We start from the raw sequence: 27,780 nt of genomic DNA, 5'->3' as shown, positions 1-27,780 counted from the left end.
TTAAAGGAAATTTACAAACATTCTACTGGACACCATCAAAAAGGCCAGTACTGCATTTTTAATCACTTTAAATTATAATTACTGACATTGGTAAAGTTGACAAATATTGGTTCCAACTAAATTAACTTTAGAAATTTAATAAAAGCTAGGTTTCCTAGAACCTTCTTTTTCCCTGTAATGCACCTTCCACTTTGCCTGGGACAAATAAGGTGCTCAATAAATATTGGCTTCTTTCCCTCCAAGCACAAAGCTCAGCTCCCTGTAGAATACATAACGACAGCAATGAAAAACAGGGTGAGTTTAACCAAACTATAGAAACCATCACCCAGGGGCGCCTGGGTGGCTCAGTGGGTTAAAGCCTCTGCCTTCAGCTCAGGTCATGATCCCAGGGTCGTGGGATCGAGCCCCGCATCGGGCTGTCTGCTCTGCGGAGAGCCTGCTTCCTCCCCTCTCTCTCTCTGCCTGCCTCTCTGCTTACTTGTGACCTCTGTCTGTCAAATAAATAAATAAAATCTTAAAAAAAAAAAAAAAGAAAGAAAAGAAAAGAAACCATCACCCACAAAGAGCGCAACACTTGGAGATGTGTTGAGGAACTGGTGAGGGGAAGGAAGATAAACACTTAAATTTGTGAATTTGAAGATTTAGCGATTCAAGTTAAAAAGGGAACCACTCCTCCCTTTTCAAACTATTTCAGCTGACATCACATAATTGGCAAGAGCTGATAACAACAGTTATTTTGAGCATCTGCTTTCTGCCAGGCTCCGTGCTATATATATATATATACATTATTTTATTTAATTTTCCTCAGTCCTTAAAAGGTGAGTAAAAATATCCCCATTGCACGGTTGGGGAAAATGAGGCTCAAAGAAGTAGAGCTGTGCTCAGAGTCTTGTAGCTATAACGCAGCAAAGCATATTCAAACCCAGATACATCTGAGACCAAAGCCCATGCCTTTCCCTTGCAGGTTGCTTCCAATGATACTGTGGGATTTTATAAAAACAAAATCACAATCCAACTGCAATATAACCTCCCAGAGTAAAAGTCACAGATGGTAAACAGATGGTCCAGCCTCGGCCAGACCCTAAGCATTGTCAATGCCCCATAAAAGTAAGTTCTCTTCTCACCACCCCCCTTGCCCTGCCATCACCATGGACCACCTTTCTCACCCCTGCCACCTCCCTAGACCTCAGAATGCCTGAGTCAGGAGAAGGAAGTGGCGAAGTTAGCCCCTCAAACAAGACAGAACGGAATTCCGGAATGAAATTCCTCTACCGATAAGCACTCAGACATTTCCAGGTTTCATCTAAACTCTAACCAATCCTTTCTGCAGGACTACTGAGGCATAGACACTGGCACTTCAACCCAGATGAATTTTCTATCACTACCTGCTCACCTGGAAAGATGCCACAAGCCCATGAGAACAAACAGGAAAGCATTGGATACATGGAAATAAGTAACAACCTCTTAATAAATCATCAAGACATGCATAATCCATCCACCCCCACACACACATACATATACACACCTTGAATCAACATTACAGTGTTCACGAAACAAACTGTGAAGTCAGACAGATGAAGTCAGAAGATGAAAACATACTTCTCAGGAGTTCCAGTAAAGCTTCATTTGCATTCGTCCATTCGCAATCACATGTATATCCCTGCCTTCAGGAAGTTAATGACCATGTTGTTCCATGATAAGAAGCAAAGATCAGAATGCTTTCTGCCCCAACAGCCAGAGAAGAGTGGTCAGGCTGATCATTTAGCACATACCAAGGGCCTCCCCATAGGAATCTTTTAAAGAAGAGGTCCTGTGACTCAGTGCCCTCCAGGTCAGGCAGGGCAAGAACAAAGAAAGGAATGGAGGCCAGAGAAGCCTGGGGAGAGGGAAGCAGCCCAGTAGCCCAGTAGCAGCATTACCAAAGGGCCAAGAATGACTCACTTATGCTGGGAGGCTCTGCATGCCAAGCCTCCCTCCACCAACAGAATCCCCTGGAGACACCATTTTCTGCCATTTTCCCTCAAAAGCAGAACACTACTTTTTCAAAAATATATTATTTATTTATTTATTTAACAGAGAGCACAAGTAGGTGGTGGTGGGGGGAGCATGGGGGGGAGGTGGGGTGAGGAACAGGCTCCCCACAGAGCAGAGTCTGATGTGGGGCTCAATCCCAGGATGGTGGGATCATGACCTGAGCTAAAGGCAGAGGCTTTAATCCACTGAGCCACCCAGGAACCTCGAAAGCGGAACACTATTTAGGAAATACCCCATTGCCATGGGAGGTCATTTGTGTCTCCTCTGATGAAAAGGATGATTTAGCTTGCCAATCCACTGACGTTTGTTTTTAAAGATTTTTTTTTTTTTTTAATTTTTTGACAGAGAGAAATCACAAGTAGACCGAGAGGCAGACAGAGAGAGAGAGAGAAGCAGGCTCCCTGCTGAGCAGAGAGCCCGATGCGGGACTCGATCCCAGGACCCTGAGATCATGACCTGAGCCGAAGGCAGCGGCTTTACCCACTGAGCCACCCAGGCGCCCCCTCCACTGACGTTTGTTTTAACACATTTAACAAAAACATAAAATATTAAGTCTGGTTGCAGAAATGAAATACTTAGGAATAGCAAGAATGTATCTATGTAAACTAAAGGCAAGGAACTCAGGGAGAAACTGAAATGTTTGCAGGCCACATTTTTTCTTACAAAATGAAAATGTCCTTAGTGAGACAGGGGGAAAAAGATATATTTTTAATTGAATGTGACTGAGAAGAGAGCATTGCTAAATTTAAACCACTGTATTGTCAATATCTGTACATATTTATGAAGCAGCAACAGAGAAACTGCTTTTTAATTTTCTATCATGAGATCAGATGAAAGCTTATCCAGAAGGTGGGTGGGCTGAACACAGGCCTCACCCGTTTAAATCCATCCCTCTCTACCAGATATTTTCTCCCCTGCAACTACCTCTGCCCACCACCTTCATACAGAGAAACCTGGCCTATAGTAGGAGTTAATACCCCAGGCTTTAATCCTGGCTTCCCCACTTATTGGCATATCTGATGTCAGTTTCCCCACCTAGAAAATCCCTGCCCTCACCCTCATACAGAGCTATCAAAGGAGCAAACTAGGTAATGAATGTGACAGCTCTTTGAAAGAAATACTCAGCTTTTGTAATGATGCTATATTCAGCATTTTTAATAATAATAATAATACAAAATTCGTATATAAATGATGAATTCAAAACTAAATACAGATCATTTTGATTAAAAAATTATAATAAGTAAAAAGGATATGAAGGATAACATTATTTAAGTGAGTACTGGTGGTATGAACTATAAAACAGACTAAATCCCCGAGCTCTTTCTTTTAATAAAGTGTTTTAGTAGTTATAAAATCACTATTAATTACTATTATTAGTTTTTACTGTTAAAAATTACCGTTCATACAAATGTGTCTTCAATTCATTTCTGTAATCAGTCACTTACTTAAAAGATCATTTGAAAAGGACAGCTGGGGCTTTGATGCTCAATATTATTATAATAAAGATTAAACACAATTAAGGATCAATCTAATTTATGGGTATACATTAGAGCATGATTATTATTTTTAATGATCAAAAAATTAAATCTAAGCAACAAGTGCTTCACAAATCCAAAGCATGAGAGTAAATTATTTTATATTTTGCTATGGCTTGTTAAGTCAAAAGGCACTTCATTTGACATTATTTATAATATAAAAAAAGGTTTTGTTAACCAGAGAAATAAAATCTATTTCTATAACTTTATATATTATTGGTCAAGTTTTTAAAAAGCATTTTCTAAACTTTCCTAGTAGTAATAACAATTTAAATTAATAAAAAATAATTTTTAATTTAAATGCTGAACTTCACTCAGCACTATTAATACACTTGAAAGAGCAAACTAATGTGAACATATTTTAACATCTGCTGCCTTGTGATAAATTTATACATAAGGCTTTATAGTCACAGAATATGTTAATACTTAAAGACCCTTTTTAAATGTGGTAACTAAAAAGATAAAATATTTTTAAAATAAATAAATAAATAAATAAATGTGGGAACTACAGATGTTTTATAAAAAGAAAAGCAAAAATATTGGACCTGCAGTAATTACAATGTAGAGACCCTTTTTTTTTTCTTTTACATGAAGGAAGTTATGTCTCCTTTGGCATTTTGCCCAAACTTTTCTATAAATGCAAAGGATTACTTAGCAGGTAGTGTTGCATAGACCACTAATTCAAATTGTCTATTTGTTCTGCTTTTTGTAACACTGAAATAGAAATTTTAACATAGAAAATTCTTATGTGTTCAATGAATCACTCTAAAGCAGTTTGTGAGATTTTCCACTAAAACAACGTTCAATCCTAAACTTAGGATGTAAGCAGAGAAGCCTCCCTCACCAACAAAAAATGGTTAAAGATATTAAGTCTGTGATTCCAAAGTTACCAAAATAACTCTCAAAATCTCTCTCTTTTACTTTCCAGAGAACAATGTCAGAATTGTATTAATTTATAATTCTTACTAGCAGTCTAATTTAAAATACACTAGCATTTACAACTATATCCCACGGAAGTCCCCTCACAAAACACCAGCTATCAGTCAACCTACTGAGGTCATATATCAGTGAGTACTTGATGAATGTCAGTGACAGATTGTTTTTAATGGCATCAGTAAACTAGATCTTATGAACATTTTTGTAACCTTCTACACACATGTGCCGCTATAAATGGTACAGTGACTATGTAAGAGAATGTTATTTAAGATGAAGAATCATGATGTCTGTGGCTTACTTTGAAATAATTTAGTGGAAAAAAATGCACATACAGATAGACATACATATAGATAGAGAAGGAGATAAAACAAAAATGGCTTATATTATAGACGATGTGTGGGTATTCACTGTACTCGTCTCTCAATTTTTCTGTATGTTTGAAAAATTGATGTCCTTAAACATTTTAAAATGGGATTTTTATACTTCTACAATTTATCCTTAAAAGTTGATTTTTAAAGTTTTATTTTTATAACATATGAAGTTTAATAACCTAAAAAGAATCAAGATTCTTCTTAATTTTTCTAGAAATTACTTTTCATAGTTTATTGGGTGTTCCACAATTTCAATTTTCTTCACATTGAGTACTAAGGTTTTCCATCTGAACTGGCTATGAATATTTAGTATGACTAATTAAACAAACCCAAAGAAATATGAATTTAAGAAAATTACTCAGTTTTTACACAGAATTCCTTATACTCTTCATACTTGTCTGGACTTTCCCCAACATTCAGTGTTACTAGACAGTATCTCCATTCATCTATCCTCCTGAAAATAATCAGGGAGAGTGGCCTGTCCTACTGAACACTTATTTCAAAGCCTATGGGCACTCAAGACCTATAAGAATGATTTTTTTCTTTTAATGTGGAACATAAAGCTAACAGGTATGTGTGTCTTACAGAAAATCACGAACTGGTCAGTCTTTTGGTTTGAGAGAAGACTTTTGTTTTGTTTTTGTTGTTTCTGAGTTTTAATGAAGAGATGTATAAGCTTCAGGGACCCTCAAGCACCCAGAGAAAAACTAAGAGAGTTTTTAAAAATTTAATCATAGTGTCCTCTCCCTTTCCTCTGTAGATTTTCAGAACACCAACACGTGTGTGATGGTCATACAAAGACAGTTACCTCAGCCTCTAAAATGCCTGTATTCGCAGATGCGGCTGCTTATTAGAACAAAGTTACTGAATATTTCTATTCATCATCACTTTTGTCAGATAAAAATGATGAGTATTTCTAGGCATGTTTTAACTTCAACAATAAATTGGCCATCAGGAAATTTGAAAAAATGAGTTTCTTATGAATGCAGCTTCCATCAATGTCACTCTTTCATTTAACCAATGGTTATTTAAAATTCTCTCTACTTTCATGATACGACAATCCCTGAAAAATGTATGCTACTAACATGTCTAAATTGGGAAAACATCTGGCCTGCCCAATTGTGGTTTTAAGTACATTGTTTGAGGTAGTATATTGGGAAAGAATTCACTTATCATTCTCAGGCTGCAAAGAGAACTAGCCTTGAGAACAAATGTATGTGGTAGTTCACTGCTACCATAGAGAATCAATAGCCATCTATTTAATTTGCTAAGACAATGTAAATTAGTAACTTCCAGCCAGATGTGTGATATACACATCAAACAAACTGCAACCTGTTCATTATGAAAATCCTGTCAACACACACAGAGCCACTTGATGACATTTCGTCTAAGGCAGTTTCCACATTTGCAGCTATAAAAATTGTCTTAAGAATTTTTATACAAAGGATTGGAGTTGAGGCTCATAAAAGGGTAATCAATTTCAGCTTTTCATCTTGCATGCTTCTGTGTGTTTATTTCCATTTTCATTCCGAGGTATAAAACATTGAGAAAAATATGAGCCATGCTATTTTTCCTTCTGAAAATCATTTATCCTCATTACATCTTTTTAATCTGATATAAAGTTGGTAGCCTAATCCTGCAGCTCTGGAGAAGTGTGTGAAGTGAAGAACGACAGAGTCAACAGAAGAAAGGAAGTACACTTATCCACTGGAAAACAAAACAGAATATTTCAAAATGACTCCAAACATAAATTAAGCTTACCCTTTGGGAGGTCTAACTTGCATTCTGATCATTTATGTGGGTCTGTGTGACTATATACCCTGCTGTTTGATAAAAAATGATTACTAACCACAGGCACCCACCAGAGAACAGAGTGTATGTATAAGAATTGTGATGTCTCAGACATACAAAGCACCTTCTTAAAGAATGTCCATTTCCTTTCCATGGTAAGCAGACATAATTTTTCACTCCTTAATACTTTTGCTTCACAGAGTGGCTTATTTTATGAATTATGCTTTGCCATTTTCCCTTATGTGTACTTTGATAATACAAAAAATGCATTCATAAAATAGACGGTTTTATTTCATGATACCCAAAATATTGGTATGTTTTCGGCTCTGTATTAAAATCCACAGCTTTCTTGCTACTACAAAAACCCAACAGTATTTATTTTAATGCCATTTATTAAATGAAAGGAATAAAAAGATTCTTCTTAATAACCAGCTATTATTCTTGAATATTGAATCCTCATTTAAACCAAAGTCATTTCTGAAATCTATTGAATTAAAATTTCTTATTAAACAAGCCACAGAGTAAATAGTCTATTTCCAAGCACCATATTTTCAAGCACTACATTTTTAATTTGGTGATTTAAAACGAGGTGGAATGAGTCGAGAGTCCTCGTGGCCTATTAGTATAGTGTGATTCCAAATAGAAACCCTTAACTAACTTCCCAATGAGAAAATAGCATTTCTACTAAGCGCTGGGTGTGTCAATGCTTCCAAAGTACATAACTCCTGAGGTCCCCTAAAATCACAAGAATTTCAGTGACTACCCAAAAAAACCCAGAAACTGTGCACACAAAAGGGCTCTTCATAAAGGCTTCAAACCTGAGCAATTCAACTTCACAAACATTATACAGAAGGCGCTTTCTTCACCAGCCACACACCAGGCCACGTGATCAGGCTGCCGGGCCACACCGCGGACCAGAAATGATTATTGTTTCTAGAAAGAATAAGGTTCCATTGCCGCCATCAAGGCCGTCCAGCCCAGTCAACTGTGCCCGTTGCTGGCAGCCCGAGGCCAGCTCCTCACCTCGTGAGGGGGTCCCAGAACGCGTGGGGCCTGGGCACCCGCCAAGACTCGTGGCATTAGCCTGGGTCCCTTTGCTTTCTGGAGGTTAAATTCACACCCGCCTGGTCACTTAAACCCCCATTGCGGTTCAACGGAAGAATCATTCTCTCAGAACTCTTAACTTTGGAGTCTCTGGTTAAAATTAAGAACTTCAAACCCAGATTTGAAAAAGTGAAACAGATGTCCTGTTTGTTAACCATAAATGGCTCCGTACGTCGGACCCTTTCCTCTCTCTCTCCCTCTTTTTTCTTTCTGCCGCATTAAGTTTTATTTAATGCAGAGTTCGCTTAAAAGGTTAAAAGAGAGAGAGGGAGCGGGAAGCAAATATAGGCTGTAGATGGAAAAACTCCTAAATCTTTCCCTGGAATATAACTTTGTAAAGATAAACGTGCTCAAGCTGCCACCTCCCAGCACAGCCTGCCGTGGGGTCAGAACCTGCCTGCGCCCCAGTGGACCTCAGTCTCCTCTAACCCGCAGTGCCCACCACCCTCTTGGAGACCAGGGTTGCCTGGAGTGGGCGAAGTGTTCCAGACTTGCACTCACGTGAGGACATAGTTGACGCTGACGATACAGTGTGGCCTGGAGGAGCGGCTGTTGTGGACGATGGTCGCATAGCTCTGCACCCATACCCAGCCCCCGTGCTTCGCCAGGAACCTGTAGTACTTGGTGGTCACCTGCCCCTTCACGAGCACTGATGGGAGAGACAAAAGGCTGCTGGGAGTGAAGAATCAGCTGCTAATCCGGCCCAAATGCAACCAACCCCTGGCGGTGGGAGTGCGGGTCCCTATGGGCCCTAATCGTGCCCAGGCAGGAGGGAGAGACAGCCCCTACATTCCCAAAGAATAGATTGTTCTGTTACTTTGCATCACGTCCTCCAGTCCCTAGCGATTGGCAAAGGGGTGGGGGACGCTTAAAATTGGGGGATTTCCTCTTTCAGCTTCCTAACGAAGGAAGGTGGGGTCTGGGCAGCTGAACTCCGAGGCTCAGGGTCCCTGTTCCTCGAGATTAAGTTTAAAGCAAAGCTCTATCAAAAGCCGAAGCAGGTCGGTGCACGTGAGTCAAGTGGCCTAGCTTCAGTTTTTATTCCTGTCTTCAGTGAGGTTTGCAGCGGGCAGGAGGGGAAGCATAAAACCCCTCCAGGGGGAAATTTACCCAGAAACTCGGAAACTCTTCCCGCGGACATGAGAGAAACAAGGTTGGTGTCAGCTTTGGAGCAGCCGCTCCCTGGCAAGGGCCTCGCACCACCACCCGGCGAGCAGGGCTCCCACCCTTCCGCTCACTGCGGACTTAAATCACGCCCTCTCCCCTCCCCGCGACGCGCGGGGCTTAGACCCGTGCGGCCAACAGCGGTGCCTTACGCAGGTGATGGGCGCAGCGCAGGTGGAAGGTGTCGCAGCCGTGCACGTGGTGGTACAGAGTCTTCTCGATTAGGTCCTGAGGTTCGTACCCCGTCAGCTCCGCCACTCTGCCGAGAGCAATCCTGGCGGATGAGCTCAGAGCGCCGGGATGCCCCCCGCCCCGGACAGCCATCTCAGACCTGGGCGCCCGCCCCCCTCCGCAGGGCCGCGTGAGTCGCCCCGTCTGCAAAATGACGGGCTCAGAAGGTCGAGGAAGAGCTCTCAGTCACTGAGCAAGACCCCTCTCCCGCTAGCGTGATCCTTTCCCGCCTCGGCCCCCCACCTGGAGTCCAGGAAGATGAGCTTCATGTCCAGGCTGGCGCGGAACATGAACATATTGCTGTGCAGCTTGATCTCCGTGACGGCGCTGGGAGGCAGCGAGTGGCCCACGGCCACCAGGCCCACGTTCTGGTAGCAGCCATCGAAGGGGGACATGTCCAGGCTGTACTGGCGGATCTTCAGGTAGCCGCTGCAGTGAATGACCTGCAGTGGAGGGTGAAAGGTGGGGGAGAGACTCAGCCCCAACCCGGAAAGGTCTCCAAAAAGGTGGGTAAGGGATTGAAATACTTGGCGACTCCCGGGGGCCACAAAGGCCGGGTGGGCCTCGCCCCCGCACTGAGAGGTCCAAAGTTATTGGAGCTCCAGCGTCTCAAGGAAATGACTGTCCCGCCACACAGAATCCACCTGAGAGCGTGTAAAAATGCAGAGGCCTGGCACCACCTGCCGACCCCAACTCCTCAAAAGCGGATAGTGGGGCTCTGGTACCTGCATTCTAATCGTGCTTCATCTCACTGAACCGGAGAACCATGGAATCGGGCTAAAGCTCTGGTTCGTAACCCCCTGGGGTCGGAATCTGACGCTGTGCGTAAACTCTAGAATCCGCAAAAATGACCCACCATTTCAGACGCTTTGCAGACCCCTAAAGCCCATTATAAGCCCCAGATTAAGAGTCCCAGCGGCCCGACCTTAACCGGACACAGTGAAACTAAGTCTTAAAACTTAGTAGCCCCCAAGTGTTCACAAATGACAACAACTCTAGAGGTGCTCCCGGGCAGGCAGCGCTGCGACGCGTGCAGGGTGGGGGGGATGCCGTCGGGGCAGTCGGGGACGCAGCAATGTCCCTCCCACGCCGCAAGCTCCTCTTGTCCTGCCCTTTTTCCCTACACGCGGGTCGGGCCGTCCCTCTCAGCCACGCACTTTGTAGCCACCGCACGTGAGGCCCGCGTTCCTCTTGGCCAAGACGCACTTCATCCTCAGGAAGAAGGAGCGCTCGATCTCATACTCTGGGAGAGAGGAGCGGAGGGAGGGGCAGGCCGTGAGCCAGGGAGACGGGTGCCGCCGCGACCCAGTCCCTGCCCCCGCCCTTGCCTTGCCTAAGGGGGGAAAAGCCACAAGCCAAGTGTCAGGGGCTCGCGCTGCTTACCCTGGACGAAGTGTGAGTGGTAGGGCTGATGGGCCGTGAGCACCGCGGTCATCTCGTCGTGGTCCGCGGGGTGGATGTATTCGTAAATGCTGTTCCCAGTCAGCTCTACCTGTAAAGAGGGGGGTATCAGCTTCTCCGAGGTGGAGAAATGCCGAGGCAGGGCTAGAAGATTGGACCAGGGTGTCTACAGGGCTGTGAGGACAGGAGCGAAAGCTTCAGGGTCAGCCCTGAGTTTTAACCCAGTTGTGTGGTTGGCTACCTATTGCAGTCTATCTAAGCCTCAGCTTCCTCATCTATGAAAGGAAATAATAATAATAATATAATAGTAATTACAGTAATAGTAGAACTAGCAGTAGTAGTTCTCTGGCAATGTTCAGGTGAACACATCTTTAGACTTTATAAGACATTTTTAGACTTTAGTAAGCAACCGCCACCCATGGTGTTTGATTTATGGTAGGGACTCTAAAAGGTAGCAGAATAAGGGGTGAGAATAGGGAAGTAGAGGAAAAGGGAGATGCAGACCTGCCAGCTGAGATGTTTCCAGTCCCAGAAATGCACATATAAGAGCTTTGGGAACGCACCCGGACCCTTCCTGTGGGTCTCCAGCTCTCAGTGTAAACATGGAAGGCTGGAGGTGTGGACCACTCACCTACCTGAGAAAGACCCAGGTGGACTGAGGCTGTCTCTGAGATGTACATGATCTTCCCATCTGGGGCCACCACAAAGATGAAGCCATCCAGGGTCTAGGGAGATAGAAACAGAGTTGAATAGACAGCCCCCTGGGCCATGGGGCTGAACACGAGAGATGTTCAGCCAGAAGAGTGGACAGAGAGGGTAGAGAAGCTGGTAGGACATAGGGCATAGAATACCTCCCGCAGGAGTCCCTCTCTTGTTCATCCAAATATGTAAGCATCTGGGATATGTGACTCACTGGGAGACGCCCGGAGGAAGTAGCTGGCAAGACTACTGCCCTCCAAGACTCAGGATCCACCAAAATGGATATCTATATCTATATGGATATAATGGATATCTATCACACACACACACACACACACACACACACACAGGGGACAGGGACCACAGCCTACATTAAGAGGTGGGTAGGTTCTTGGGGATGTTCTTGGATGATCACTGAAAGAATGAAAGGTTTCCTGTGTCAGTCTTGGAGGACTCCATAATGGCAGCATCCTATAATGGAAAGAGTACCAGCAGGGCTTGGGAAATGGGCACTGAGCCATATGGAAGGGCTGGTAGTCTGAAAAGTTTGTAGACAGAAAGAAGGCAGCTGCCTAGTAGCTCCAGAAAGAATCTGGGAAAGGGGGTTTAGGAAATGAGAGGCTTTCCAGGCAGCAAGTCTGTAAGAGTAGTGGTATAGTGTTCACATATGTGTGTGTTTATATTGATGCATCAAACTGACAGACTTTCCGTGAAAGAAACTCCTATCCTAGACTTTCCCTATCCCCCTATCTCTGTGAATGAGGCTTTAGTCCGGGCAGTGGGGACATAAGAATGCATCAGATTCTGCTCTCAAGTTGCTGGAAGTCCAGCAGCAGTGACCCGCTAAAGACAGACATGATGACAGCACAGCTAAAGAGACAGGACTGTAGGGGCCGAGAGGCTGAGTGGCCAGAGGCCTGGGGGAGAATCAGAGGGCCTCAGAGGAACTCTGACAGAACCTTGAAGTGGACGTTTGAACTGGAGATGAGAGGAAGGGTATCCTAGGTAGAAGGAATGACTTGGCAGGGATTGGGGAGCAGGAGAGAGTATCTGATGTACTCAGGCGTGAGGGACTTGGTGTGCCAGAGATGGGCTAAGAAAGTACACCAGTGCTGGGTTTTCGGAGAGTTTGAGATATCAATCAGAGGAATTCAGAGATGTTCCTGTAGGCATCAGGTTTCCAGCAGTTTCTAAGCAGGTAAGGAGGAAAATAGCATGCTTAGGGGTGTGTGCGTGCACACGCAAGTGTCTATATTTCATTTTGTTTTGTTTTTTAATGGCAGAATGTGGACAGTGATCTATAGGAGGAAAAAGTGGGGATGAAAAGTTCAGAGGTGGTTGACCCTAAAATTGGGTGGTCACAGGCAGATGGGGAAGAGGGAGTGTTTACGTCAAAGAAGGTTCTAGTTGTGGAATTTATAATGGCAGAAAGAGAAGCTTAGAGTGACTTCAAGGTCATTGAATAGAGGATAACACCATAAGCCCAGATTGAAAATTTAGGGAAGCATGGTGAGTTTTTCTATGAGTGGAAGACTGGAGGAGGGAAGTAGTGAATCCTTGTCTTGGAGATGCTAAACTTCAGGTTTATGCAGATATCCAGTTGGCAGTAAGAGAGAAAGCTCTGGAGCTCCAGAAGGGTGTATAGACTGAAAACCAGCTGGAGTCATGCAAATGTGGGAAAGAAGTTGAGGTGATGATGTTGGCTGAGATTACCCTGAGGCCTTGAATCTGTGAGAGGAGAAACAGAGGTGGAACTTTGGAGAAATGCCAGCATTTGTAGCCAGATAGCAGTGGGGAAACCAGAGGAGCAAGTAGAGAGGGAGAAGAATCTAGGAAATTGTGCTGCTTTAGAAGCCAAGGGAGAGAGTGAATGTTGAGTAAGCAGTGTCGCCTCTGTCAGGGATTTCCCCAGAGGTTCTCTTTTCAGTGAGGTCCTCTGCAATGTCCCCATTTTAAGTGGTACTACTCAAACACAGCCCTTCCCTCCCCCTTCTTACTTTTCTCCACAGCACCTGTTATACTACGTCATGTCCCTGTCTGGGTTGGCAAGGCTGCTGGCCTTGGAATGTAAACTCCATGTGGGCAGGACTTTCTGTCTGGCACATACTTGGCCCTCCTATATTTGTGTAATAAACAAAGTCAGACAGGATAAGAGATGAGCATCCTTATGCTGATATCAAAAGGTGATAGAGCCTGACAGAGCACAACAGTTAGGAGAGATGCCAGACCGCAGGGGTGTGGAAGTGAGGGGAGCAAGGTGAGTGAGGAAACTGAGAGAATAATTAAGTTCTTCTAAAAGTAGTGTGGGATGGTATTATAGAGGGCACAGCTTGCATGGAGCACTGGGTGTGGTGAAAAAATAATGAATACTGTTTTTCTGAAAATAAATAAATTGGGAAAAAAAAAGTAGTGTGGGATGGAGAGGGAAAAGACTGGGCAAGAACTGGAAGGAGTGGAAGATTGTTTGGGTTTTGTTCTCTCCTTTATTTTGATGAGAGACATTAGAGGGGAGCATGGAAAGACGGCGGGAGTGTGTTGTTGAGCAACAACTGAGGAAGGTGTCTCTGAGAAAGGAGACTGACAATGCCTTTCTATTTAATTCAGAGGTTTGGAGGCCACAGGCCAGGCCTGTGAGGGAATGCTTACACTGGCCTTTCTGTGCTCTGTAGCACTAGAATCTCTTTTGTCTCCAGGATTGGGGGTGGGGGGGACAAAGTAGCAGCAGCGGGACAGGGGAAGACATGAGATGCTGGTCCTGCCTGGCCCAGGGGGAAGAAGCCGCTCAGAGTCTCACCGTGCTATTTGGGTCTGAGGCTCCCACATGAGGAGCTGGCGGTGGACCTGGATAATGATAAGGGGGTAGAGGATGGGAGACAAGTGTCAAGCCTAAAAATGCCACAGGGAGTTTTGCTATTTTAAATATTTGCTATGCGACTTAAACGGGCAACGGGCAATTTAAAACGGTGTACACTGCAAACAACGCTGTAATGGGCGCCTCCACATTGGGTAAACTCATTACCTGGGGAGCTGTAGTGTGTAGGCTAGGGTCTGTATGAGGGCTGGGCTGGCCTGGGGTGAGATCTCACGGGGAGAGAGGAGGGAGCCCGCAAGCTACAGGGAGGAGACGAAAGAGTTGCAGACGCAGCTGGATCTGGAATGTGTGGACTGAAAGCACTGATGGGTGTTTCTACCAGATTCCCGTTATTCCTGTGTAAATCCTTCATTTCTGGTGGTTTTGCAGCTTGGCCCAGCGTGCTCGGTTCTTTCGGCGGAATGGTGTCAAATGGCCACCTTCCTCGGTTCAGCCATCCTGGTTTGGGACCTTGAGGGACTCCCTTCTAAACCTAGCGTGCTCATTGTCACCTTGCCTCCCTCTCTGCCTGGAGAGGTGTCATCCTCACCCAATGAGGTTAAGAGCTCAACGTTTTAATTTTGGAAGGATCTGTAGGGACTGCAAGAAGGCCACGTCTGGGACCCATCCCATTTCCCTAAAGATCAAGAAGCCCGGTGCGGGGCCAGGCACCTGAGCCCTCAAAGCCTGTGTGCGGACGCGCCACTACCTGGAGCAAATGGGAGCCCAGTTCTCTGCCCACGTTGTCCAAAGGGCTGGTGCGACTCGAGTGGCCCCACGCCTCGCCGAGTCCTGTAAAGACAAAGAGACAACCTTTAGCGATGGGACTCCGACCTGCCTAGCAATTTGAGTCTAATCTCTCCGTTATTGTCACACCCCCCCCCCACCAAGTTCGCACACACGACCCGATATCCTCGGAGATCGACCGCGCCGGGACAGCCTAGGACGCAAGCGGGTAAATTTCGGCCCCGCCCTCTCGACTTATAAAGGACTGCGTAGAGGTCAGACTCCCCCTCCCGGACCCGCGCGGGTTTCTCCGGGAGGGCAGGGCCCTGGCTGAGAGCCCCTCCTGGCAGTACCCCAAGTGGCTGAATTTGAGGACCGCCTGTGTCCAGAAGGGGCGGACACCGAACCCCCGCGGTTAACTTTTGCATAGGTTCACTAGTGTGGTTAGAGGGGTGAGGGACACTGTTTCTCTCCCAAAGTGTCATCATCTTCCTTATCAGGAGGCCCAGTGTGTCCGCACATCCAGCAAGTGCCAGGAGCGAATACCTGAGGCTTAGAGCAGGGTCCAGCTGGTCCTTGGTGGGCTTTCTCATTGGCTGCCAGGCTCTCCAGCCATTTTCCTCCCCTAGCCCCCTTACTTTGATTCCCTCCGTAGAAATCCGTTTGCTTGCGCATGGTTCCCAGCACCAACATCCTTGAACAATCCTTCTTCCTCTGCTTCCCCTTCTCCCCACTCTGCGCCAGCCCTCAATTTACACATCCTAACCTTGCCTTTCAAAAAAAAAAAAAAAAAAAGTATACCCTTTTTTTGAAGTTGCTTTCAAGTGCTTATACCGTCTTAAGCAATGTTTTCTGTTCCCTATTGGATATAGACAATCATTCAGTTTCTCTACTTCCCAGGCACCATCTATTAACAAAGACAGCCCCTTTCTCTCCTGGATGCTACCACGTTAAGATCTTTCCAGGCTTTGCCAGAAATCATTTCTCCGATGATGCCTAAAAAAATACAATTCTCTGCATACCCATGGCTGATGTTTTAAAAAATATTAATACGGAATCTTCTATAGTACCTGTTTGCAGAAAGAAAATGAAAAAAAAAATAAGGCAGAGGAAACTTGAGACAGAGGTTATACTACCTGTAACTACTTACAGGTAATATTTTTTTTTAACAGTGTTGCTGCTGAAATTAATTTTACTAGGTAGTTAAACTCTTTTATTCTTCCACCAATAAACAAGGTTTAACATGACAAAAAGAGGGGTGATATACTGATTTGCTGCATTAAAGTACAAATCACCATGAAGTACACAGTGACAGACACACTCGCATTGTAATATGGGGGTGAGGGCGGATCTTTCGGAATAAAACATGGAGTTGGACTCTTAAAATGTGTTGGCCAGGAGCTGCTTCCTAAGCAAGCGATCAAAACCCTGGTAACGAGTAACCAGGAGCGCCCCTTAAGCTCGAATCGGGTCTTTCTGGGTGTTTGCACATCTAAATAAATCTAACGATTTCCCCACCGCTCTGCAAACACTGATGCTCCCCGCCCGCCGCCGGACTCCTCTCCCTCCCTCGCCTCTCGTCAATCCCTCCTGCCTCTTTAGCCCGCCCCAGTTTCCCTCCCAGGAGTGACACCACGGCCCAGATGCTTTGGTCCTCCTGGACTGTTTAGGAGAGCCTCCGCCACAGCCACCTGTACCCACCCCTCCGCCGTGTCACCTTCCCTTCGCTGCTTGGGTCTCGGCCAAGCTATCCAGCCTGGTTTCCGGCACGACGCGTTCATTTTTCTCATCGTTGCTCACACACACACACACACACACACACACACACACACACACACAAGTGACGGAAAGGGAGATGGGTGTTGTTGGTTGAGGAGGCCAAACTGGGGAAAAGGGAAAAGAACTTGCTGGGAGAGCCGGGGACGCGGGTGGCGCTGGCCGGTGGGCGCCCGGGCCCGCCCGAGGCCTGGAAGCGCCAGGCTGCGCGGGGGCGAAGGGCCGGGGCGCTCCCCGCGCTCTGGGAACAGGCAGAGGCCTCCTCGCGTCTGGAATCTGGTCTTCCGGAAGGGTGCGAAGCCTGCGCTTGGGGCCAGCAAACGTCTTTATTCTAAAATGGTGAAGTTCTCCCAAGTCGGCTGGAAACAGCCCAGGAACGGCCTCCCGACCCGAATCATTTGAAAATCCCCGAGCTGGGCTCGGGGTTAAGTACTGGTTCCGAACGCCAGCGCCTGCCTCTGCTGTTTGTTGTCTCGGGTTGCGGCCTCATTAGTATGCGCCTACGAGGGGAAAATAAGACTTCCCCGCAGGTTACTAAACAGCCCGCCTGGTGCAGGTTAACAGGGGCCTCCCTCGCCCTCCCCTGCCCCTACCCCCACACCTTTTAGGGAACCTTTTGCTTTCACGGAGCATTGCCTCCTCTATGTTTGCGGTTGAAATCGCCGCCACACGGTTTTGTCTGGGTTAATGTTTTATAAGGCACTGGCTGCCTTCCTCTACCTGCCAGGCTTTCCTGACCTAATCCTAGGGCTGAGCTCGCCCTTCAGCCCTCCGAGAACACCTTCGGAAGCCCCGGGTCAAGGGTTGGGCCTCCCGAAAATCCTGCGGTGGGCCAGGGACCCCTCTCCCCGGACCCCCTCACCTCCTGCCCGCGGTGACGCGCTCCCGCACCCAATTTCAGTTGGCGAGGGGGGTAAGCTGAGATTTCGTTTCTGCACTTGACCTACCGCAGAAAATTCACAAATCCTTTGATTGTCTGTTTAAAATGAGGAGGAAACCAGCTCCCTTTGCGGCAGGATTACAGTGGGAACAAGATCTAAAGATTCTCTTGTAATTCGGTGAGGCCGAGGGAACGGGGTTTTGCAAAGGAGAAAAGGAGCTCCGCGAGGGAGGCGATAACTAAATCGGGTTTTAGACAAAAGGATTTTCCCCAGCTAAAGTGGCCGAAGACAAAGGAAAACATAATCTATTTTGGAAGATTTCCAAGATATGCCACATTAACCTTAGCAGATAAATTTTGCTTCTCTCCTCCCCGCTCTTTCCTTAAAGTCTGGTTTATCATATTTACATAAGTAGTATTAGAAGGGATGTATCTATTATGGATCTAAAGGGCTAGCTCACATTTCATGTGAAAACCCCGGGCGAAGTTTCACTCTTACCCTCAGTGCTCGGTTGAGGCATTTCCATTTAAATACCCCCTGACCCAAGGATTACCTCAATGGACTGACTGCACGGGTTTTGTAATTTCCTGAAAATGAGATTTCGATTTATAAAACAAGAAACCAATTAGTAACCAAATGAGGCGAAGTAGATCCACTAAAATTGACCTAATCCCACAGGCACAATTTAGGCCCGTTCTTGGCGAATGAATGATGAGCCCCAGTCTAGCGTGAGCTCAAAGCATCATCCAGCTGTGTTATTACAAGCAGCAAAAATAAATTGATCGAGCTTTTCCTTCGGAATGAATTTCATGCCCTTGACAAAATATAGATTACAGACCTGGCATCACTGCCTCCTTCACTCAGACAGGAAGAGGAGGAAGAGAAGAGCTTGGTCTACTGTTCTTTCCCCCTTTTCTTTAATAAATAAACTATATCTCAGTAGAAATGTGTCCTCCTTATAGTAGTTCCCAGAAAGCTTCATCTGACTGCAGATCCCGATATACCTTTTAGGCAATAAAGGAATTGGAAAGGGACGGGAAGAGCTGTCCCAGGATCTGACCACAACTTGGTGACTGAAGTGGGAAAAGCCCTTCCAGACTCTGCTCCTAACATAGGGTCCCGGAGGGACTTGTCTCAGCCACCTGCGCTCCTTCCACCACCGCTGTCCAGCAACTTATCCGTCCTCCTGTTAGGTCTTCTGTGGCCTCAGAAGCTGTGCTCACTGAGGAAGAGAGGGATGGAGATGGGGGGCCTTTAGACAAGCCCTTAGACCGCCAGGAGTGGTCACTGGATAGAAGGTTGCTTCCTGTGTCTAGGTATACCCACCCTCAAGCCTCCGGCTCGGTGACCCTCCCCGCTTGAGGCCCCCTCCGGCCACCTGGGGGGTGTGGCCGACCTCCTAAGCGAGAGGATAGCAGCGCCAGGCCGGGGCTTTGTCCCGAGCAGCAGCCTGGACCCTACCGTGTGTGTCCCGAACTCCCCTGTGTGTTCTGCAATCCGCAATGGCAGTGAGTGCCGTGCTCTCCCATGCGCGCCTCTGAGACCCCTGGCCGCGCCCGGGGAATCCACTAATGTTAGTTATAAATCTGGGGTGGAGACTGACGGTCACAGCATTGATTGTCTCTGCACCCTTGCTGAGCTCTGGCCTTGGAGCTAGGGCTTCCAAGTTGGGATGGAGCAGGCCAGCAAAGCTGGCCTTCGGTGTCATAGGCTGCAGCGAAGAGAACAGGAGCTAAAGGGTTTCAGTAAACTGTGGGACGAAAATGCACTCGGGCTTGACAACAGTGCCTGCGTGACACTGAAAAACGTCAAGTGGTGTCTCCCCAGGGCTCCAGGTCTTCAAAAGTGGCCGGGAGGGGCAATGCCATCGCCCCAAAGGCAGGCACGGGTGGGCGGACGGGGTTGCCCCGCTGTTCAGGCGTGTCCGGCTTGTGTTCCATTTTGCGGCCTGACTCGACCGCCGCACTACGGTCCGCTCCGGCAGGATCTTGACTTCGGGTTTAAACAACAGACCGACCTTGGGGCAGTGGCCCGGGCAGCACGAATGACAGAGGGCGCACGCCCGCACCGGCCCGGCCTCTGCTTGGGCAGGCGAGCTGGAACGTCCTCGAACCTTGGAGGGCAGAGACCTGGTCTGGACAGTGCGGAGATTCCAGCTGGCGCCTCCTCGGCTTCGGCCCCCCGCGGCCGGGACAGAACTGGGCCTCACCGCGCCAACCTGGCCCGCGAGTAGCAGCATACAGGCTTCTCCCCGCTGCGGTCTTCGTTGCGTACCCGAGCGCGGCAGAGGTTTCTACGAGGTCTCGGTCTCCGGTCTGTCCCGAGCCACCAAGCAAGAGCGACTCCGCGCCGGACCGCCTCCCGGATGGGGACTCCGTGCAGAAAGTTTGCTCGGCACTTCTTGAACAGTGTTTTAGTACTAAGTAGCAGCCCCCTTGCTAAATACTTGACGGTTGTCCTCCCCCCATGCCAAATTTAAAATTCCATGAATTAGAGACCGGCAATGGGTGGACAGCTAACATCATAAGGTGTTAGTTGGTTCCAAACCTCATTCTCTTGACAAATACCTGGGCCGACATAGAGAAATGCAGCCAGAATCCGTGGGCTCCAATTGTGTCCACTTATGTGTCTGCAAAAGCTCCAAGCTGCCGAGATTTCCCCCAGGTTTGAAAAATAACTCCCCTAGAAATCATATTTGTCCTCTGGAAATTTAGTGTGATTTTAGCTTCAGGTGTGTGATTGTACCCTGCTTAAAAGCAACTTGCTATAGCTTATAATGCCCTGTTTTGTTATTGTGATTGTTTTTATTAGTGACCACTCCCTTTAAAGAAAAAAAAAGTATATTTTTCATTTATCTGATCTACAATTTCTAGCACATAAATCTGCCTTGCAAATGCTCTGTATGGAGTTTAGTTCTGCACTCTACATTTTAAGTCAACATCAAAACTGGAATTAAACAGAGAAAACCAGCGTGGAGCGTAAACTGGGCTTAAAGGCTTTTAAATGAGAAAAACTTCTGTAAGAAAATAAACATGGAAACCTAATGCTCAATCATTTCCCCAAGCAGCAAGAAAAACAGCCTTAAATCACCCATCCACGTGGGAAATGGGGCCTCTTTTTCTCTTTCAGTTCTGGGCCTCAAAAAAATATAAGGCGATTAAGGATTTCAATCTTGAGGTGAATATTATAGAAAGGGTCTGTGGAGGTTTGTTTAATCATTCTTGTCCTTCCAGCCTTTGTAGAGACTCCCTATCCTGCACAGTTACTAATTTCAATTCTGTGATTATTTTTATTTTCCCAAGACATCTTTACAATGAATTGGTAGTGTGATGTTACCAAGATTCCCACTGGCTGTAGATTTGAAAACATGTCTGATCCTTTCAAATGTTGTTCAGCAAGCCACTACACCCCCAGCCAAAACTGTATTATATCTGGATAACAAATAGATATGTCTTTTTCGTTGAGTTTGTCTTATTTTGCACACAAAAGCACACCATCTCTCTTTTTTATCCTGCTTTTCTAGCTTTGGAAACACTAAAAACATACATTTCTCAAGTTTTTTCTTTGCAAGGTTATTTCAGAATGGAATATGCTGCCAATGGGAGATACGCAGTTTTAATGATTTCACAGTAATCTTTCCTGCGTTTTTTTTTTTAAGTATGAAGCCGCCGATCTATTGCTTTATTCTTAGTTATTCCAGCCACCCATATCCTGTTCCTATGTTCTCAATCTCTCGTTTTTCTTTCAAGAGCTCAATTTTATCTACTCAGATAAGTGAAAGTTGAAGTTTGCCCCTAGACAAGGAGTCTACAGGAACCTGGGGGAGATAGGAACTATTGGGGGGTTAGCTATATTTTAAGAATTTGTTTATTTTTTCAGATATAAGTATGGAAAGATTTGTTTGTTGATTTAACTCTTTTGATATTAATAAGTACTGTAGATGAAATGTAATATGAACCAAAACGGTGGCGTTTTATAGTCATTGTTGTGCCTATAACTGAGATGTCATCAGATTTATGATTATTTTAGATTATATACCTTGCAAAATCCCTATGTTATATGTGACAGAATGCTCACCATGGTGAAATAGCTATATTTTACTCCATCCTTAGAACAAAATTTAAGACCTATATGTTCTGGAATGGATCAAGATAGATGTAAACATGAACTACATCTTCAAATTCTTTCCATTTCTCGTTCCTAAAAAGGGTTACTTCCACAGAAAGCACCCAGTTTCCCCCACTGCAATGGACCCAGTTTTGTCTATTCCGTGTCTTCACTGCACAGCTGAACCCAAATCTAGCACCCTCTGCAGGTTGTGCCTGGTTTTGCCGCTTGTGATTATTCCACTCCTTTGAAAGATGTTGGGGTTCTGTGTGTGTGTTGGGGGGGTGTTGTTATCGTTTAATATTTTAAAGGGCTGTGTCTGGGTTTTGGATTTTTGAAGCTGATCTATCCTTAAAATTAAAACCTCATCCCTAGGAGCCAGCTGTTCGGATGACCCTGTCCAACTCACCGGTGGAGACTGCCAGTGAGTTATGAGCTCAACAGTAGCTGGAGAAATAAATGATGTGCCCAGAGTTCACACATCGTCCATCCCCTCCTCCCCATAAACTCTCACAAGTCCACGGGAGAGGGGAGAGGGGAGGGGCCCGGGCTCTGGAAGAAGGTGAGGGGGCTGCAGAAAGCACAGTCGCCTTAAAGTAGCCACAGGGGATCCGCCCGGCCACCAAGGGGACCCCAGAGGGAGTCTTCGCCAGTGCTCTCTTTAAAAATAAGAAGTTGGCTAAGAGAGTTTACTTTCTGTTCTTCCTACTTATCACGCGATTTATAATTTGTGGAGTTAGCACTTAAGACAGCTTGCTCTCTTAGAAACAAAACCAAAACAACAAAAACCAGCCTGAAACCCTCCCGGTCGAGCCAGCAGGGGATCTGCGCGACAAAGACGAGCGCCCCCAGCCCGGCAACTCCCTGGGCGCCCCCAACCCTCTTTCTGTGCCCGCCCGGGAACGCCGATCCCCTATTCTTTTCCTCCCGCGATTACCCGGAGCCCCACAAGCAGCACCATATGCTTCTTCTGATCAAACAGCGAGCGACATCGGCACTGATAATTGACGAGACCCGCTAGAAATCACGCAGAAAGGGAGCCCACTGAGACCACAGGGGCTGACAAATCACTGCTAATAATCCTGTTAGGAACAGCGCGGCCAGCCGAGTTCGCAATAGCTTTATTTTTATAAAGTAGGCGCTGACAGTATAAAAGACAACGAGATCTCTTCAAAAAAAAAAAAAAAAAAAAAGAAGACAGTGTAGCATAATAGTACTTTTCCCACCAGCAGTTCTCAGCACAGTTTGAATGGGAAATATGGTTTTTACTATATAAGTGCCCCCTTTCTTTCTTTTTCTTTTTTTTTTTTTAAACTTTTCAGTAACTTTAGGTTTTGATTCCTTTCTTCCTGTGGTTTCCACGGTCAAGTGAGACTGTTCAAAGAACTGCTTTAAGACAAAACAACTATAACACTACTTGTCGTTCTCTGGTAAAATTGAACTAAAATTTGAAAGTTGTCCTTTAGTGCCCCTGACTAATTTGTCGACATGTTTTGTGAGATTTTGATTCAGATAATAACTTCTAGTCAAGATCAAACAAAGTGAAACTCCAAGCCCAATAATGGCTATTTCCTTCCCATTTCCTTAAAAGAAAACAATAGGCCCCAAACACCCAAAATCAACAATAACATAAACCTCTGTGGGTCAAATAAGACATTCTGGTTTGTAAATAAACAGGGTTCTTTCTCTTGGAATTTTTTGTTTGTTTTGTATTCTCTCCTTTATATTTCCCAATCTCTCTCCTCTAGCAAAGATACATCTAAAATACTTTTTAAAATCTGTACATATTATTTGAATGTGGGTAAAGGAAAGGATGGGGAGATGGAAGAGAGAAGTATTCTTTTCCTAGTGAGTATATATGGTTTTATACAGGACAGTGTTCTTTGAAGGCTGCTCTGTCGTCACACAGTGAATCTTGATCATCTAAATACATGTTTTAAATCATGACCAGCTCAGCTGTTCTTCCTTCTAGGCCTTAAAAGACAATTTTCCCAGGACCCATTTGCCAACCTGCCTCCTAGAAGATAGTTTCCAAGCGGGCTAGTCTTCTTGATTCAACCTTAAGTATTTGGATCCTAGCCTATTATCTCAGAGATAATACCAAACTCAGAGTAGCAAATCATGAAGCCCCAGAGTTAGTTTCAGAATCTGTGAGTGTCTCAAAAACTCAGAATAAATTTGCTATAAGCAATCAAGAGACTGGGTAAATCCAGGACAAATTTGTTCCTAAATATGCCTGCCTCTCTTCTGTAGAATTATAAACTTAGAAATTATTATTTAGCTTAGCTAGCTCCATGTCCACGGGTCTATCTATATGGAGCAAAAATACAAGAATTTGGCAATGTTCCTGCCTTCTGCTAGATACAATTCTAACAAGAGGAATTAAAAAAAGAAAGGAAAAAAGAAAGAAAGAAGGAAAGTCAGTCAGTCATGTTTGGATTACTTGTACTTTCAGTTGAGCTCAGTATCTGAAGTGTTGACAAAAGCACTGTTGGGCTGCATCCCAACCAAACATATCCGATGCATGGGAGAGAAAGTATTAATGGGGAAGTAGAGAGGGCCACAAAAAGGCAACAGGAATCTAAGTTCAGAGAGGTCCTGAGTCAAGCAGCCACGCTAAACTTCCCTTTGCAGAGAGTGTGTACGTACGTGTGAATGTACTCCTCTGTTCCGTGGTGTAGGCTCACTCACTGGCAAACCTCTACCCCTTCTGCCTTTGAAATTCCATCTGGGCAGAGTCACTTACCTTCTGGGAACACAACTCTCATTTTGAGATAGCTGGTGGTGAGCCTGATTATGGATGCTTTGTCCAGCTGCGAGGTGATAGCTGAGGGCAAAGGCAGTAATTTAGCCAGTTCATAAAATTCACTGTTTTCCTTCTCCCTCCTAGTCCGGGCAGCATTTTTGGACTTCTCTTTCATTGTGTCTCGTTCTCCCTTTCTTCTTACAACATAAGCTCCACAGATTCATCCAAAGGCAAAATTAAACTCTCAATTAGAGATCATATTGGCAAAAACATAAAGCCTACTTTGAATGAAGAGACGGAAGTCTTTGCTTCAGTGTACTGATGTCAGTGAAAGACCAACGCAGCGAAGAGAAAATTATTTTCTTTAAAAATACGGGACGCGAACGTAGGAAAGTTGTTGATCCACGACAATGAGGACAATCCTAGGAGTCTCTGGGTATCAAATGCCGGCGGGACCCCTGAGAAGCCAGCCTTTTCTTCTGTTCGGCGCGGCCAAACCCGGTCCCCAAAAAATCGACATAATAATCCCCGACGTTTGCTCTTCAGTTCCGAGGCATTTGAGGCGGCTCCGAGCTCCTTTGGGAAGAACTTGGGAAGCACAGGAACGCCGGACAACTCTTTCAGGCCACTGTGAAGACAACAGCATCAGAGCGTAAGGGATCCGCAGCTCCGCAATCACCCATACACTCCCCGAATTCTGAAAAACGGCCGGAAAGGGCCACAGCGCGCCTCTCCAGGCTCCGTGTTTGTTTGTGCGTATGTTTGTTTGTTTAAGATATGGAGGAATCAGGGGCGAGACTGAGCCCCCTGCAAATAATGCTCGCATTCCCTCATCCATGCCAACCACATTCTCCAGCCCCCTGGGAAGTTGCCCAAATAACAAAATGCGTATTTTTGAAGACACTTAGCAGACCCTCAGTCGCCGGTCCCCGTGCTCGCGCCCAGGCCAGTCGCACGTCCCAGAAAGCAAGGTTCCACAAATCCGAATTCCTCCACAGTGCTCAGGCCGCCTTTCAGCCCCCCTCCCCCCAGTTGGGCAGATCTGGAATTCGGCTATCTCTCTAAATTGGGTCTCAACTCTCAGGGATTCCACAAAAAGTGGCACTTACGCATCAAGTCCCTCGGGACTCCCAAGGCGACCCAGGGCTCTCCCTGCCCAGCGGGAGCGGCAGCACGCCGGGCACGGCAGCGCCAGGTTAACAGGTGGCACATTCATGACAGCCCCTCGCAGGCACGGGAAGGGGGGGCGGTGGGAGGCGTATCGGCCTCTCCCGGTCCGCCGCAGAGCTGCGGGTGCCTCTGGGCGGGCGCAAGGTGTCTTCGCTTCACCTACCTTCGGTCCCCGCCGGCGGCAAAGGGTGCAGAGGCGCCCACCTCTTAATTGTACTCATGCCTACCATCCAACTCCGCCGGCCTCTCGGCTTCCCACCGGCAGAGAGGAGTGGAGCGCGCGTCCTGGCTCCCTTTTCTTTTCTCGGTCATGAATTGGGGGAGGGGTGCGTGGAAGAAGGAGGGGGGGATGCAGGCTTTGGGACGGGTGAGGTGGTTTTAGAATCCTCCTCCTCGGTAGTTGCTACGAAGCCAGTATTATTCCTAATTGGAAGCCGAAAACGCCCCCCTGTAACTTCTTTATAGCTTACGGGGTTTAGCTTCAACTTCACTCCCGGGCTCCCTCTCTCCCGCCCTCCCTTAATGCCACTCACAAACTTCCGCGCGTCCCATTGGCTTGGCCTGCCGCGGGAAGAGGCGCTCATTGGCCGGCCGGTCTGAGTGACGCGAGCACGACCCGAACCACCCCTGTGCGCCCCGGCTCCTGGCTCGCCTCTCGGCTACCCGCGTGGCTGCAGCGCTCCTGACGAGCCCTGGGCACGGGTGTCGGCAATGCCCGGCAGCGGCCGCTGCTCCCGGCCTCCAGGGGCCTCGCGGGTGATGTGCAGGACCCTCGCTTCCCCGCTCTCCCTGGGTTCAGTGGCTACGCACCCCGTCCCGAGGGCTGGCCCCGCTGTGCCCCGCGCGTCCGAAAGCGGCTGGCTGCGGCCTGAGGTCGCGGAGGTCGAGCCGGGGGCCTGGGGCTCCTGGCGACGAGGCTGGAGTCGCCCCGACTGCGGGCGCGAGTGACCCAAAGGCCGAGTTCGCGGCCGCGCCATTCCCATTGGCAAGTGGTGGGGCCCACTGCTTGCACCGGCCGGTGTTGCGCTTTCTCTTTCACGTTTTTCTGAAACCCCAGCGACACTGAATTCATCGCCTGAGAAGATTTTATACACACACACACACACACACACACACACACACACACATGTGTATATATATATATACACCTGTCTTTAAATTAATCCCAAAGAGGAGAGTCTTTCGAAATGGCTCGAGTTTGGGGGCTGATATGTTCACCGTGGAAAGCTCAGCCGCGGGGTTGTCTTATTGGGGGGGGCGCAGATAGGGGACCCTAGAGGAAAAGACGTTAACATTTCAGCAGAAAATAGAGTTAGAGTGATTGAACATAGATACGTCGCAACAATCTGTCAGCTTAAAGGTGAGTGAAGACTTTTTTGTTGAGTTTTGTTTCCGGAAACCCAAGTCCAACGTAATATCCTTACGAAAGGATACATTCTGCATCAATAAATTTACAACATTCACAGTTCCCCCAACAGGACCCACTTAAACAAACGCTTGTAAGTACTCTCGCTGTCAAATTAAGACACCCTCTGATTTGAATTGCTTTTTTTCTGTCATCTGAAGAAAGACAACAGCTAGCAACGGGGGAAAGCTGACTTGCCCCCAAAATAATTACTACTACTTGGAATCACTCCCTACAAAGGTGATTTTCCCCTTATTTTTGGTGCCGCTGGTGACCAGGATTCTTCTGGACGTACACTCGGAGGCAGTTGTTTCAGCGGCGGTAAAAGACAGGAAGAACGCCAGTGATGTTGCACTCATCCTCTCCTTTGTGGCGATAATTGCCACCGAGAAAACATACACTCTGAAGAGGGGTTGTGCCATTTTTCTGATATTCCCAGCAACTTTAAGAGTGTTTGTTCAAAAATGCAGACATCTGCCATCTCCTTGCCGCCCGATGGCAGTAAGCTCCCAGAACGACAACGGGAGCTTTCTGGGGATATTTACACATCTGGGAAGCACCTGGCAAGAAGAGGTGAATGGTCTGGATAGAAAGAATAAGATAAAACGGAACATATAGATTTTATAGGTGTTTCAAAACTGGAATCTGGCTAATGGGCTCTAATCTAGAAGGAGTCATTTCCCCAGAGTCTGTGGCCGCTGAGAGACCTAGCTCTGGGAAGGTTCCAACCTCCAAGTGCTACACTCCAAAGGAGTAAGGATACTAAGATAAGGTGCCACTCTCTTATACGCGACACACCAGGAAGAACAGATAAGATCAAGTTAACTACTGCACTTAAAGACAGAGGGTGTG

The 27,780-nt window shown here is 46.5% G+C and overlaps 1 protein-coding gene across 1 annotated transcript in view; it reads right to left on the bottom strand.

The window, feature by feature from the left end:
• SIM1 (SIM bHLH transcription factor 1) overlaps window positions 1–25,976 on the bottom strand; it is a 73,599-nt gene extending 47,623 nt beyond the window's left edge. Inside the window, exons 1-9 of the mRNA XM_044245025.1 lie at window positions 25,687–25,976; window positions 24,354–24,981; window positions 14,827–14,909; window positions 11,203–11,292; window positions 10,550–10,658; window positions 10,324–10,409; window positions 9,410–9,609; window positions 9,088–9,194; window positions 8,273–8,420 (exon numbers count right to left, since the gene is read on the bottom strand). Of these exons, the coding sequence (XP_044100960.1) occupies window positions 8,273–8,420; window positions 9,088–9,194; window positions 9,410–9,609; window positions 10,324–10,409; window positions 10,550–10,658; window positions 11,203–11,292; window positions 14,827–14,909; window positions 24,354–24,528 (998 nt within the window). The 5' untranslated portion in view covers window positions 24,529–24,981; window positions 25,687–25,976. The remainder of the gene's footprint in view (window positions 1–8,272; window positions 8,421–9,087; window positions 9,195–9,409; window positions 9,610–10,323; window positions 10,410–10,549; window positions 10,659–11,202; window positions 11,293–14,826; window positions 14,910–24,353; window positions 24,982–25,686) is intronic.
• Between the last annotated feature and the right edge of the window lie 1,804 nt (window positions 25,977–27,780).

The sequence above is a fragment of the Neovison vison genome, chromosome 1, assembly GCF_020171115.1.
Source record: "Neovison vison isolate M4711 chromosome 1, ASM_NN_V1, whole genome shotgun sequence".
NCBI classification, from domain to species: Eukaryota; Metazoa; Chordata; class Mammalia; order Carnivora; family Mustelidae; genus Neogale; species Neogale vison.
Note: the sequence above shows the minus strand (reverse complement) of the source record. Positions and strands in the feature narration are given on the sequence as shown.